We start from the raw sequence: 16341 nt of genomic DNA on the forward strand, positions 1-16341 counted from the left end.
CTGACTTGACTTGACCAAAACTTGTATACAATGAAATAGTGTTTTTTTCGCGCTCTAACGATTTTCAAGTTAGATATCTTAAAAGTTGCGTAAAATTGAGTAGATCAAAAATCCGTAATAAAATTGGGGGGCCCATTGGTGGATTTTGAGATCTGAGCCAATATGTGCGAATTTTTTGCAAATTTTGGATTTTGACTCAAACCAGTCCTACTTTTGGTCAAATATCGCGGGAAATAATTTTAAAAATAATTTTACACTAGAATTTGTTAAACATTAACTAACTATGTGTCTGGTTCGCTGGTGTGAAGTCGAGTAAAAATTTTTACATGATTTTTCATAATTGCACGACGTTGTAAATTTACTTATTGAAAACATTCATTTCATCCGTTTTAGAACAAATCAACAAAATTTTGAAGTAAATCTCAAGTAGTCCATCAATAATTAAGTATGTGGATTGAAGAGACCCGCAACACCTTACCAGACATACACATTGTTATAATTTGACTTTAAGGCTAATTTCTGTAAAAAAAATTGTAAATCTTTGTCCAGATTCTTGAAGCATTTTTTATCCATCCCGTGGAGAATTAGTGACCACTTCGTCACTCAAGCATCGGAAGAAACCTGAAAAATCATCGATATACTTGTGTGGAGCTGGTCGATATTTCCGAACTATTGTGGGAGATTGTTTGTTTTTTACAAACCCAAACCAGGGTTAGACTCTGGTTCTGGTCACTTATCATGATTAATAATAATTATACTTCCAACGATTGTTCGAGTATTTAATAGTTCAGGAACGTATGTATTTATGTATGTATGAATTTGTACATACCTATCAGACCTGGCCAAATTAGTAATTGTAAATTGTAATTTCAATTACTTCATTCGAGAAATGTAATTGTAATTTGTAATTGAACTAAATGTAATTGGTAATTTGTAATTTGACTTCCAAGTAATTTGGCCAGCTCTGATACCTATGTATGTAATTGTATTTGCATATATCAATTCGTTCAGACTCAAACTTCCAAATTCTTTGAAATACCCTTCTTACACAAAATCAGTTGTCACGTCTTCTTTCAAGACCAACTTCTCTACATGCAAATGTGTACGAAGCTTATCAGGCTATTTGTATTTATACATGTCTGTACGATTGAGATGGTAAGAAGGTTCCTTTTCTTTCGTACATATGTACCAATGCCATGTTTCATGTATGCACAGCCCAAGAATAGTGCATTCTACATTTAAGATATTGCAAGGTAGATGCGTATAAAACCTGAGACAAATATTTGTCCAGTTAACTTTTGCCCTTCTGATTGTTAACATTCAAACACAAAATTTCTTCACGTTACTCGAATTCATCCTGAAAAAATAAGCACGAATCTGTTTTACATCTGGAACGAAGGGCTTCCGTGAATTGGTGAAATGTTTCTGCTCGGACTTTGTAATTTGGTAAGATATTATTATTAAATTTCCATACTCTTTGACAAATAAGTACACATTGATACATTGGCACTGATAATTTTGACCAGTCCGTGCATGGTCTCAGTTTTATCATCATTTTGTTACATTACTATTATATTTTCAGATTCTGGGATCAATAATTATTATATCGGGATTCATTCATGTTAGAATATAATGGTTATCAAGCTAAGCCGACAAAGACAATACGGATATTGTGGAATTAGAACTGAAATATTGGCCATGTTTATGCGTCCATTTCTTATTTACAATCTGCTGCCTTATTTCGGGACTATGTGCCATTCTTGCATCCAAGACGGACAACCGCACGTGGGCGATGGGATTGGCAAATGTGGTGGATTTGTTTTCCAAAGCGCCAATGGGGTTAATTGGGGGGATCCTAATGTACAATTTTTATCCGAAGGAGTCGAAAGTGAGGGGATGGCCCCAGTGGAAATGGGAGTCGATTAAATTGCCAATTCCGACAGGGGTTTATTGTTTCTTTGGTCAAATATATTTTTATAGGGGGTGTAATAAATTAATTGTTGAGGTACAAAATGAGGTACAAAATGAGGTACAAGGTGAGGTAAATGCAATAAGAGGGGCAATAAGGGGTGCAAGAAGAGGTAGAAGATGAGGTGCAAGAACAGGTAATACCAGGTGGAAGTGAAGCATGTCAAAAAACCGGAATCCAAAAGATCAAAAACGAAAGAGACATTGATTTCTGGACAATTTTTTTACGCATTTATTTGTGATCGAGCAAGTAAATTTTTTATCGTTTATGAAAGTGAGAAGCTTAAATTGTAATCCCACTGGGAAAATTTTTTATAACGATGGCTCAAAAATCTGTATTCGCGTATTAATTGAGCAAATATTTAAGCAAGTAATGTAATTTTTAATCATTAATTATGTATTTCTCGCTGGTGTAAAGTAGAGTAAAACATTTTTATATGCTTTTTCTCAGTTATACGAAAATGTCGATTTATCTATTTATTGAAAACAATCATTTTGTCCAATCCATGAAAAATTGACAAAATTTAAAAGCAAAATTCAAGTATTACATTGGTGCATATGTAGCAAAAAATATAAAGAAATCCGCAACACGTGATCATGACAAGATAGACATGTTATAATTTAACTTTTATTTAATTTCTGTCAAAGAAAAATTTGGGTAATATTTATCCTTACTCTTAGTCCAGATTCCTGGAGCACTTTGTGACCACGTTCCATAACGTAGAAAAAGTCTTGGCAAATACCGAGATCCTTGTGTGGTATTTTCGACCGGTTAGCAGTCGATTGTCTAGTTTTTTTTAACCCAAACCAGGGTTCGTCTCTGTGGTCACCAATTTTTCATACAATGATAGTTTTAATAAACCTTCGCATATCTCGCAAATTGAGCATAGAAGCTTGCGAAGTTTTGCAAGATGTCTGCATGTTTTGCAAGATGACCCACGACAAATTGATCCGCTCATATTGACCCAAGTTATATTGACCCAATGCTATATATGTACATACTTACTTACTCCATTTTTCGTACAAAAAGACTTATTTCAGTATGTACTTCAATTCTCGATCATTCAAACTGTAAAATACACTACTTGCACAAAGCTCAGTTCGTTATCATGTCTTTCATGACCAGGTTTCCGATATGAACATGTCTAGCTTATCTACGTATCAAGCTGTATCAGTGAGAAAGGTTCCTTTTCTTACCTTTCGTCTTTCATGTACATATGCACAGCCCAACAAGAGTTAAGAGTAGCAAAAGGTATTTACATACATATTTAGATGCGTAAAAACCTGAGATTCATTTTTGTCCCGGCCAGTTAACTTTTGCCCTTCTGATTGTTAACATCCAAATACAGATTTCTTCACGTTACTCGAATTCCTGAAAAAATAAGCAGAAATCCGTTTCAAATCTTTAAGGAAAATGGAGCCAAACGGTGAACAGGAGCCAAACGGTGAACAGGAGCCAATCGGTGAACCGCAGCCATTCCCATACCGTGAACTGAACCCAGTCATTGAACTGTTTATACTCGGATGTTTTAATGCTGTAAGATTATTAAGTTTCCATACTCTTTGACAAATAAATACATACACATTGATACATTGGCACTGAAAATTTTGACCAGACCCTACATGGTTTACAAATATTACCATTTGGTGACACACAGTACTCTTATACTTTCAGTCTCTGGGACCAGCAACTATTGTATGGGGAATGCAGCCAGAACTTAAAGCTCGATACCTCGATAAGCCAGAATACAACAAAGACATTCAGGAGATCATACTGGAATATTTGCCCCATGTACTTGCCTATGGCTGCATGATGCTCTGCTGCTTAATTTCGGGATTCTGTGGAATTATTATATGCATGCTGGACAACCGCACGTGGGTGCTCAGACTGGCAAACGTGGCGAATTTGTATGCCAAAATGTCATACCGGTTAGTTGTGGGGATCATAGTGTACAATTGGAGTCCGAAGAAGTGGAAGACGTGGGGGGGATATCCGGTGTCACAGGAATCGATTAAGATATCCTTCTGGACATTCATGTATTGTTTAGTAGTGCAACTTTATTTTGTGAAGAGATGTACCAGGCTAATTCACGACCTAAGTAACCAAAATTAGGTAAATTTGAAACAAGGAAATAGGTCAAAAAAGAAGGAGGAATTGATTTCTTGAGAAATTTATGTATGTATTTATTTCTGCTCGGGCAAGTAAATTTTTTCGTTTGATTGGTATGGTTTATAAAAGTGAGTAGATTTTGGATTTAATTATTTAAATCCTTCGTGTGATATACGTATAAATATATTTAAGTTTATTTAAAGGCGATCAATATTCCGCAAGGTTTATCGAAATTAATGACAAATGTACTGCGTAAATATTTTGTAATGATGGTTTAAAAATCTGTCTTTGTGTATTAATTGAGCTGTGATTTAAGTAATTTTTAAGCATCTTTTATGTCTCGATGGTGTAAAGTCGAGTAAAACTGTGCAAATATATGTATGTATATTTGCCTTTGGCTAATTATACCAGAATAATTTCAAGATGGGAAGAAAACAGGTCAAAAAAGAAGGAGGAATTGGTTCCTTGAGAAATTTATGTATGTATTTGTGATCGAGCAAGTATTTAAGATGCTATCGTGAGTACGCTCAATATAAAGAATAAAAGATATATTACAGATACATATGTGCCATTTAACTAACATTTGCATTGCCGGCATTATTTATCTTATTTGCAAACAACAAATTGCTAGCACAGAAAAGATAAATTATGCATGTGACATGAGTTATAGCGAATTACTTGCTAGCACTTGTGCTTTTTGCGGGGTGTGCAATGAACGCCAAAGGTTGGGTGTGAAAGAAGGACCACGGAATGGGTGCGATAAGAAAGGTGCGGATGGAGGGGTGCAAAAATTAAAAAAATTACTCCATTTATATGTACGTTTAAGACATGATGAAACCTTCTTGTTCAACATATGTATGCAAATATGTATGTATGTATGAATTTTAAGTGTAAAAAATGTCTACTTTACTTTATTTCAAATTAGGTTAAGAAGCTACGTAGAATCGTGATTATCAATAATCTCACCTTTAAACGATCTTTCGGTTATTGAATGGTACAGGTATTTATGTATGTGTATAGGTATGTACATACATATATTGACCATTCAAACTGTCAAATTCCCTGAATTACCCTACTAACAACAAATCCAGTTCGTTATCATGTCTTTCATGACCAGGTTTCGATGTAAACATGTCTGGCTTATCAAGCGGTATTAGTGAGAAGGTAAGAAAGATTCCTTTTCTTGCATACCGTCTTTCATATACATAATTATGCTCAGCCCGACAAGAGTTAAGACTAGTAAAAGTTATTACCTATGTACATATTTAGATACGTAAAACCCTGAGATACATATTTATTTGTCTAGTCCAGTTAACTTTTTCCCTTCTGATTGTTAACATCAAAACAAAAATCTAAGAGCATAAACAAAGAGCATAAACTCTGTTCTAAATCTAGAATGCCGTCCTACAATGAACGTAGAGACATTATTAGCTCACCCTGCGTAGCACGAGAGCTATTGAATTCCTCTTGTCCATCCGTCCGTCTGTTAACGACCTTTTTGCATCAATTGATGCTAATTAAACAGCCCCTTGACCATTATTGGATAAGTTGGGCCCACCGTTGGTATCTAACAATCGCTAACACAAAATGATGCGAAATAATTGGTGGACGCGATGTACTACGCACCAATAGTGCAGAATCTCCGGGAGAAAGAGTCATACAGTTTTGACATAAAGTTTTCAAAACTAAATATGGCCAATTGGTCGCTCATGCTGCGCAGGTGATGCATACTAATTCGGCCTTTATATCATTTTTCCGTTTATATTGCACCCTTGGTGCAAGAATATATAAAAATTATGGCTCTTTTGTCGGCTTATTCCGCACCTTTGGTGCAAAATTGTCTTAATCATTATGAACCTTATTTTGTGGCGTTATTCTACACTATTGATGCAAAAAATCTTAAAACTCTACACCTACATATTCCGATTGTAATGCACCATTGGAACCAAATTATAGAGTTTTATACTTATTTTGTGCACTTATTCGGCACCATTGATGCAAAATTATATACATCCTAATTTATATTGCAGGGTGAGCTACTTCTAACGTTACTACGGTTTATTAAGCTATCATTGTGCAATTTGGTAAGGTTCTTAAATTTCCATACCCTTTATTTCACAAATGCATGCAGATCAGGGTATTCCGACCTGGGTTTTAATGGGTTGGGTTTTATTGGGTTTTAATGGGTTTTAATGGGTTGTAAATGAATAAAACCCACTGGGTTTTACCATGTTAAGTGGGTTTTATTTGGGTTTTAATGGGTTTTATTGGGTTTTAATCGAGTTTTACCTTAAAACTATATTCTAAAAGTTAAATACATCTCCTATATGTTAAAAGACGTTATCTCAATTCATTCTAAAGCAGTTTATTTCATTACTATCATAATATATGAAAATTCGGAACAAAGCAACAATTGACTCCATTCTTTAGCATCACAGATTTCAAGTGTTGTAAAACAAAAATAATTTCCGAATAGATACAAATTCCGAATAATTGTTGTTAAATTATTACTTAAAACTATTAAAACCCAATAAAACCCATTTAAACCCAATAAAACCCAATAAAACCCATTAAAACCCAAATAAAACCCAATTAACATGGTAAAACCCATTAAAACCCATGGGTGTTATAATTTTTGATTAAAACCCTGGGTTTTTTCGAACCCTGATGCAGATTGGTGGTGGGAACTGGAAATTGTGACCACCTGCCTTTATAGCGTCAGATTTACTACCAAATGGCACATTGTCACCCAAGTTATCGGACTACCTAAACATATTGATAAAAGTACTATTATGCATATTTTGCAAAATTTCAGATACTAGGACCAATAATTTTTATCTTGGGAATCGTAACCGAAGTTCAAGATTACGTGGAAAAAAGAGACACCAGAAATGCAAACGAGAACGATCTAGCACTGAAATATTATCCGCTTTTCTGGGCCCATGGTTCCCTCATATTTTGCTCCTTTGTTTCCGGATTGTGCGCAAATTTCGCAGTTACCGTGTTCTGCAAGAGTAATTGGGAGATCAAATTCTTAAAAGTGGCGACGTTCTTGGCGATAGCGTTATTCTGTCAAATTCTGCTGTTCTTTTTCTACAACGTTGATCCGATGGATTGGAGAACGCATAATGGACTTCTGGGGCCACGGGGACAGATTGAGTTGCCCGCCTGTACATGTTTTTATTGCTTCGTGGTGCAATACTATTATGCGAAGGAGTGTACAAAATTTGTAAAAGAGGCACAAAAGGTGGCAAAAGTTCGACAAGGTATTGAAAGGAGGGTGCAGCAAAACAGAAGATGATTTCTGAAGGAATTTATGTTCGTATTTTTTTGCAATATATATTTCAGTTTGATAGATATGGCGCGGTGATCAAATATCTTCGGCGGCGCCTACATAAATTACTAAACGTATATATGCTAAATAGGAAGGATCTGAAACACGCTAAATTAACATTGCTAATAATCTAAAATTTGCAATATTTCTTGGAGAATGTATCTTTTCATTAACTGTTCCTTCATGCACTTTAGAAAAATTTTAGAGAAAAATTGAACATGTTATATTTGACGTTCAAATTTTGACTATTTGAGGTGCTCATTAAAACTGTGTCAAAGATCACGGCTTTTTCATTTCACGCAGTTGGTTGTAACATTTCTTACATAATTTTATTATGCATCCCTATTTTAGGGGTTTAAACTAGGTATTAAGTCTTTGTCCCTATTTCTTGCCTGGAACATCAAGTAGTCAACTTGAATTTGATGGTATCGTAAATGTGATCTGGTAAATTTCAATACGAAAATTTTTAAAATATCAATTTTCAAAACTAAACAAAAATAATATTTAAAAAACTGTTAAAATTTTAGAAAAGTTAAAAACATATTTAAAAATACACTAAATTAAAAAGTTCATCAGATTTAAATGTAAATCGGCGGCCGAATATTGCCGCCGGCGCGCCGACCAGATTTTCGCGGCGGCGGCGGCGCGTCAAAACGGTTCGGCGTCTGGCGGCGCGGCGGCGTATGATCGGCGGCGTTGACCTCTGAAATAAATATATTAATTTAAAAACAGTTAATAAGTATTCAGTGATACTTATCAAAATTATATACATACGGGAGAACTATTTTATTACGATGGTTCAAAAATCTCTATTCGTGTATTAAGCAATTGTTTTATATGTAAAAGTAATGTTATTTTTAAGCATTAATTAAATTCGAGCATAAAAATTTTATATGCTTTTTCATACTTACTTACTTACGCGACATTTTAAATTTAAGTATTCATTTTGAAAACAGTCATTTCATCCGTTGTAGAACAAATTTGCAAAATTTTGAAGTAAACCCTAAATGTCTGTAGTCCTTAAATAATTATGTGGATTGAAGACATCCACAACATGACCTTGACGAGATGTACATAAATATTGTTATAATTTGACTTTAAGGTTAATTTCTATTAAAAAATGGGTAAACATCATTAATCTTGGCCCAGATGCTCGGAGCATTTTTTTATCCATCCCGTGGAGAATTGGTGACCACCTCTAGTGGTCACTCAACCAGTGACGGTGGAAGTTGAGGGGAAATGTGGGGATATTAGCTTTGAGGGCGGGTGGCTTATCAACCTGGGCAAGATAAGATTTTTCCGAATTTCTAAGGGGCGGGGCCCTTTGCCCCTTTGCTAAAACACGGAAAAAATCTTGACAAATATCGAGATATTTGTGTTGGCATTTCCGAACGGTTGGTGATAAATCGTCCGTTTCTTTAACCTGCATTATGTAATTAGGTATCTTATTTTCAACAACAAATCGATAAAATATATATGAATAAATTATGTGTGTAACGTAGCGGGTGCAAAAAGAAGGGTACGGATGGATGGAGGGGTTCGAAAAGTCCTATAAAATTGGACTGCAGCTTACACATATATGTAGGTATGTACTCGTAAGAGACGGGGAAACCTTCAGATTCAACATACGTCAATATGCCTGTAATTACTAATTACTAATTAGATATCAATTTCAATGTAAAATTAAATTATCTACTTCATTATAGTCCATATTAGAATTAGAAGCTACATACGTAGAATTGCGACTATCAATAATCTCAACTTCAACGATCGTTCCATTATTAAGTAGCGTCAGCTACTTATTGTGATCGTTTTGTCCGTCCGTCCGTCCATCTGTAAGCAGAATATCTCTAGAACGAGTCGACATAATCAAATGCCGTTTTCGACATTGTGTTTCTAATTTTTAGTTCTCGGTCGAGTTCTAAAATGGGGTCAATCGGACCACACCCCACTGTGCCAGGGGGTGTGGTCAAGATTAAGTTTAACATTAATTTTCATGTGGGGTGTCATTTTAAAGGAAATTTCACCAGGAATTCAAAGATGTTAATGCTTTTGACCTTATGACCTTGAGGACGAGGTCAAAGGTCAAAAGATACATAATTATCATATGGGGTGTCATTTTAAAGGACATTTGACTGCGATTTCAAGGGCGTTAATATTTTTGACCTCATGACCGTTAGGACGAGGTCATATACGGAGAAACGTTAAAGAAACTACAATCGCTCTGACGCTACTTATTTACATTCGTTTGGAGGGTTTATTGAATGGTACAAGTATTTATGAATGTATGCATATGTAAAAAGGTGTACATTTTGACCCATCCATTCACTGAAACTGTAAAAAATTCCTGAAATACTCTACTTACGAAGACACAGCTCATCCTCAGTTCGTTATCATGTCTTTAATGACCAGCTTTTCGATATGAGCATATCTATTTAGCTTATCAAGCTGTGTCAGTGAGATGGTAATAAAGGTTCCTTCTTCTTACCTGCCGTCTTTCATATACATATTTGTATGTATGCTTAACTTAAGAGTTAAGATTATTAAAAGGTATTACATATTTAGCTACGTAAAAAAAACCTGACATACACATTTGTCCAGTCAACTTTTGTCCTTCTGATTGTTAACATCCAAATAAAAATTTCCTCGCGTTACCATAACAACCGAGAGAAATATGCCTCGACTCCGTTCTGAATCTGGAATGCCGTCCTTCAGGGAAGTTAGAGAAATTTTTGTGCTCGGATTCTGCAATTTGGTAAGGTTCTTAAATTTCCATACTCTTTATTTAACAAATATGCACACACTTGATTCATTAATTGGTACCGGAAACTGTGACCTCAGTTTTATACGCATCACCATTATGTCTACTTGTCACCCAAGTTATCCGACTTCTTAGAATGCATAAAACTACCATTACAAATGTACATATATTTTCCAATATTTCAGGTAGTCGGACCAATCATTTTTATCGCCGAATTCTTTGCCCTGCCTGAAACTGACGTGGAAAACAGCAACAATGTCACCGACGAGGAGCTAGCACTGGAATATGATGCTCTTTTATGGGCTTATATTTCCATGATATTCTGCTCCTTTGTTTCCGGATTGTGCGCAATGTGGGCAGTCACCGTAGTCCGTAACGACTGCTATTGGGAGATCAAATTGGGAAAGGTGGCCACATTCTTGGCGAAAGCGTTATTCTTCCAAAATCTGGCCTTCATATTCTACAACCTGGATCCGCTGGAGTGGAGGACAAAGGGTGGACTCCTCGAGACATGGGGACAGATTGATTTGCTCCCCGGTACATGTTTATATTGTGTCGCGTTGCAATACTATTTTGCCAGGCAGATTGCTCTATTTGTTATGGAGGCAGAAAAGTTGGTAAAAACTCGACAAGATATTGTAAAGAAGGCGCAGCGAAACAGAGCTAGCAACTGATTTATGGAGAAATTTTGTGTACGTATTTTCCTCTAATCGAGCACATATTTCGGTTTGATTGATATCGATATTTGATAAAAGTTAGAAGCTTAAGGATTTAATTTTAAATTGTGTGTGTAATGATGATACATTATTTAAAAGACCGTCAATAAGTATTCTGTGAGACTTATCAAAAAATTGTATACGTACTGCGAAAATATTTTATAAGGATGGGTCAAAAGTCTGTATTCGTGTATTAATGAAGTAATTATTAAAATAAGTAATGTAATTATTAAGTATTAATTATATATGTAAATAAATATATCTTTCTCGGGTGTGAAGTCGAGTACAAAATTTTATATACTTTCTCACATGTTATTGTGAGAAATTCTATTTATTGAACACATTCATTTCATCGGTTTCAAAAAAATTTACAAAATTTTGAAATAAAGTCTATTAAGTAGTCTATTAATAGGAAAATATGTGTGGATTGAGGAGATCCGCAACACATGCATTGATCCGATATACATATTTACATATTGTTATAATTTGACTTTAACATTAATTTAAAAGAAGTTGGTAAATATCCTTGACATTCGTCCATATTCTTGGAGCATTTTTTATCCATCTCGTGGAGAATTGGTGACTACTTCCAGTGGGTGGTCACTCGAATAGTGGCGTCGGAAGTTTGGGGGACATGTGGAGACATTAGTTTTGAGGGATTGGAGGAGGAGTGGCTTATTAACGTGGACAAGGTATTTACCATTTTACTGAATTTCCCTTCTCCGACATGGAAAAAATCTTGTAGAGGTCTTTACGTGGAGCTGAGCTGGTTGATATTTCCGAACTGTTGGTGGTAAATCGCCTAGTTTTTTTTTAACTTGCATTATTTATCTTGTCTGCAACAACAAATTCCCAAGATAGATAAATCATGTGAACAAGACTTATCGTGAATTTTCTGTGCTGTTTGCGGCGTGTGCAATGAGGAGGGCGAAAGGTGGGGAGCGGAAAAATGGTCACGGAGAGGGTGTCAAAATAGAGGTGAGGATGGAGGGATTCGAAAACTCCTATTAAATTGGACTGCATCTTACATACATACATAGAAATGTAAGAGACGAGGAAACCTTCAGGTCCAACATACGCCAATATGCATGTAATTACAGATACGTATCAATTTCAAGTGTAAAAATGTCTACTTTATTTTATCCCATATTAGATTTAGAAGCTACCGTGATTATCAATAATCTCACCTTCTAATGATCGTTCGATTATTGAATGGTACAGGTTTTTATGAATGTACATTATGTATGTAAATTATGTTTGTATGCATTTTTACCCATCCATTCACTCAAACTCTCAAATTCCTTGAAATGCCGTACTTACACAGTTCGTTATCATGGAATTTTTATGTTTCCTGAGATTTTCACTGTTTGAATATACTGTTTCGAAAATATGATTGACTAATCCGTATAATGCATATTTGTCGCTTACATATTGGTCCGGTTACATAATTGTCGGGTTGCATAAATGTCATTACATAATTGTCGTTACATAAATGTCTTTTACATATTTGTCGTATCACCTCACGAACAGCTTCTCGATATGAAAGTGTCTATCACATCTATCTGGCTTATCCAGCTGCAACAGCGAGATGGTAAGAAATTAAGGTTCCTTTTTCTTACATGCCGTCTTTCACGCACATAAGTAAGTAGGCATGTGCATATGTATGTATGCTCACTATGTATCAGTCAAACAATAATTAAGATTATGTATTTAGTAAAAGGTATTTAAATACATATTTAGATACGTAGATACACACATAAAAACCTGAGATACACATTTATAGTCAACTTTTGCCCTTGTTAACATCTCAATGAAAATTTCTTCACGTTACCATAACCATACGTCGGATATGAATGAAAAATGACTTTTTCCATTTATTGACCTACAGTCGCCAAACTTTCTGAGAATGTTTATGGTCACTAGTAGGTCACGTAGGTCAAAGCATATTTTCTCATATTTGTCATATTTTCGGGTTTTAGGACATATTCATATTCCCGATCATATTTCGGGGTTTTTTCGTTCATTTTATCATCTTTGGCCAAATTCTAAGATTTAGCAACTAAATCGACAGAAAATGACAAAAAATTCAGTTTTCTCACAATGATTCATTATGAGAAACTTTCTGAAATTTACGTTGACTTTCGCCTAAGGTGATTTAATTCATTTGGAATGAATTAAATCACCCCAGAACTTGTTTAATTGATGAAAATTGAGCATTACAAGAAAATATATCAAAAAATTAAGCCAAAAATTTAAAAAATGAAGTCATTTTTATGGTCATATTTTGGGGATTTCTACGGTAATTTTTCATTCATATTTTGAGGTTCTATCATTCATTCATATCCGACGTCTGACCATAACAACCGAGAAAAATAAGCCTGGGCTCCGTTCTAAATCTATACGATGACATATCCTTCAAGGATTTTAGACAAGTTTTTGTGCTGGCAATTTGCAATATGGTAAAGTCCTTAAATTTATCAATACTCTTTATTTCACAAATACATACATATATTACCCATTCGTATTGAAAATTATGACCAGCTGCCTTTGTCTGCCGTCAATTTTATTACCATTTGGTGACACACGCTGCATTGTCACCCAAGTTACCCTACCCGACTCTTTGTAATTCACGATACTACTATCTATTAAATATGTATATATTCCAAAATTTCAGATTCTGCATGGGACCAGTATCTTTTATCTGGGGAGTCTATCCGGACCTGAAAGCTTACATGGATAATTGGGGCGTCAACCATTCAAACGAGAAGGAGCTGGAGCTAGCATTGCAATATAATCCGCTTGTATGGGGTTATCGTTTCCTGATAAGCTGCTCCTTCATTTCCGGATTGTGCGCTTTTTTGGCAATCACCTCACCGTATTCTGCAAGGACTGCGATTGGGAGATCAAATTGGGAAACGTGGCAGCGTACTTGGCGAGAGCGTTAATCTGCCCAATTCCGGTGTTGCTGTTCTACAACCATGATCCGATGAAGTGGGGGACGCGGGAGATGTTTCTGGGGAAATTGGGAGAGATTAAGTTGCCCATCTTTACTTGTTTTTACCACTATCCAAAACCGGTTTTAACCAGTTTTCGACACCGAATTTTGGCCCGATCAAAATGCCCAAGTGTCCAAATTAGAAAATGGGGCGAAATTTACACCTTCATTATTGAATTTTGTAACAATCCGATGACGTGTGTGTGTGTATTCCTATTAATTTTGGTCTGTAACACGGCACGGTTTAGAAAATTTCTTACGTTCTCTTAAGAAAACATGTTAAATGAAAAGTTTTTCAAAATTTCATGACATTACAGACTAACCAAAATGCTCAAAATTTATTTGAGATTACACAGTTCATAGGTGGATTTACAAAAAAAGTCGTTAATAAGGAAGAAATTGTAGCATTTTGCCTCATTCTCCATTGTTAGACATTATGGACGCCCAAAATTATTTTGACCAGTTTTGAACGCTTTTTTGGACCATGTCCGGCCCAAAAAATGTTTTTTTTGACGGGAAAAACAAAAAAACTGCTTATGCCATGTGAATTGATCACTCGGTACGAAATTTTCATGCAGAATTTCGCAAATTTTGTACATTTATTTTCATCCTTATGCTCAATTCTCGATTTCTTATGTAAAAATGGCGGATATATGTTTGCAACAAAATGCCTGAAATACGTATTTAAGAGGTGAATTGACAGATCGTATGGATGACATTGTGTAGTGATTTATTGAAACACAAGCTTTCGGAAAACAACCGTTTCCTTCTTCAGGTGGTCATAAATAATTACAATAATTATTTACACTTGACAAAGTTTTTGTGAAGAAATAAGATGGGTGATAAATAGTAAAATAGTTGTTGACAGCAAATTGTTGTCACGGGCGCTGGGGTCGTGGCGCTGGTGGAATTATCAGCTTCGATGTAAGGGGAAGTAATAGCGAACTCCATATGGGATTGATGTCCATTCCCATTATTTTTATACGTATTTATTTAATATTTACAAAAAAAACGATATAAAAATTTTTAAAAAGCATAAAAATAAAAATGTTTATAAAATTTGTATGAGGATGTACTATCGATTTTTTTATGTAAATTTGGTATATTTCTTGTCACCTTGTTTATGTCCAATTCTTGATTTCTTCTATATTTCTGGAAGAAATATGCATGCAAAATCCGTCTCGTTCACGTATTTGGTTAGCTTTTGTCTCATCTTCCTCTGGCTGAAGCATGATTTTATTTCCATTCGGCAGAAACAATGCATGGTTTTCTCAAATAAAACGAAATTTATCAATGAATGAGAATAATGCTGAAATTTTAGTTTTATATTTTGGATGGCGACAGGAACTTAAACGACCGTTCATCAATTATTCAGCCTGCGTATCATAATAATTTGCAAAGTGAGACCTCTTACAGAATTATTTGTTCACCTTCGCAGGGCTTTCTAATTAATTGTCGAATCTAATTAATTATCTAATTAAATATCATGTTGAACCTAATTATTAATTACTAATTAGCGCTAACTAGTGCTACCGAAGCTAATTTTAATTACTAATTAATTAGAAAATCACTAAAAATTAACAATTAATTGGTTAACATTCTAATTAATTAGCTAATTCATTGGCTTATTTAGCAACCTGAGTTTAATTTCTAATTACCAATTAATTATACTAAATATTTTTTTCCTAATTATCAATTATTAATTAATTAGAAATGTGGCTAATTAAAAAGCCCTGCACCTTCGTCCATTTCGATAGAAAACCTGCAACCCGGGCCCTGCACGAATTAAGAAATCAGAACTCAGAAATCAGAAGAAGACTCCAGCTCCGTCACGAAATTATCCACTCGCAAGTAAAGCCTCACATTTGCAAATTTTGCGAAGAAGGATTTTCTCAGATGACCAATCTAAACTCTCATATCAAATGTACTCACCGCAAAATAACCAGTGTTGTCTAGGGCTTCCCACAAGACGGGACAAGACAAGATTATACGTCTTGTCTCGTCTTGTTATAATCTGCGGGACGAAATATCAAGACAAGACGGGACGACAAGCTGTTCCGTCTTGTCATGCGTCCCGTCTTGCCCGTCCCGTGCAAGACGGGACAGCACGGGACGCACATGTTTTAAATGGGTTGGATTTTAAATCCAATCACAAAAGCTAAGTTCGCTTCAGGATGCATGATACAAATTGTTTTTACTAATTGCAGAATAATTTAACCAAGGTTTCGACTGGTAAAAATCACATTACACAGAGGAGTGGGAAAAAGGCCTTTGCCATCCCTAAAACTAAAAATCTCTGTTTTGGTTTGATCGAAAAATGCTTGTTTTTTGAATTTATGTTCTCAAGACTTGACTTCATGTTCGTATTGTACACAAAATTCTAACTTCTAAGTTCTATTTCATGATAACGGATTAGATGAAGCTATCCGAAAAATATTCGATGATTCGTCTCGATCG

At 35.1% G+C, this 16341-nt stretch overlaps 1 protein-coding gene and 1 long non-coding RNA gene across 2 annotated transcripts; both read left to right on the top strand.

Annotated features, from left to right (window-relative positions):
* The first annotated feature begins 1240 nt into the window (after positions 1-1240).
* LOC110861823 lies at positions 1241-4638 on the top strand. The gene is made up of 3 exons (XR_002549090.2): positions 1241-1446; positions 1583-3505; positions 3644-4638. It is a non-coding gene; the product is annotated as an uncharacterized LOC110861823 (long non-coding RNA).
* A 5355-nt stretch (positions 4639-9993) lies between these two features.
* LOC110861818 lies at positions 9994-11127 on the top strand. The gene is made up of 2 exons (XM_022110958.2): positions 9994-10167; positions 10359-11127. Exons 1-2 carry the CDS (start codon positions 10087-10089, stop codon positions 10845-10847), a joined length of 570 nt encoding a protein of 189 aa, XP_021966650.1. The 5' UTR covers positions 9994-10086; the 3' UTR covers positions 10848-11127.
* Positions 11128-16341: the final 5214 nt, after the last annotated feature.

The sequence above is a fragment of the Folsomia candida genome, unplaced genomic scaffold, assembly GCF_002217175.1.
Source record: "Folsomia candida strain VU population unplaced genomic scaffold, ASM221717v1 Fcan01_Sc045, whole genome shotgun sequence".
NCBI classification, from domain to species: domain Eukaryota; kingdom Metazoa; phylum Arthropoda; class Collembola; order Entomobryomorpha; family Isotomidae; genus Folsomia; species Folsomia candida.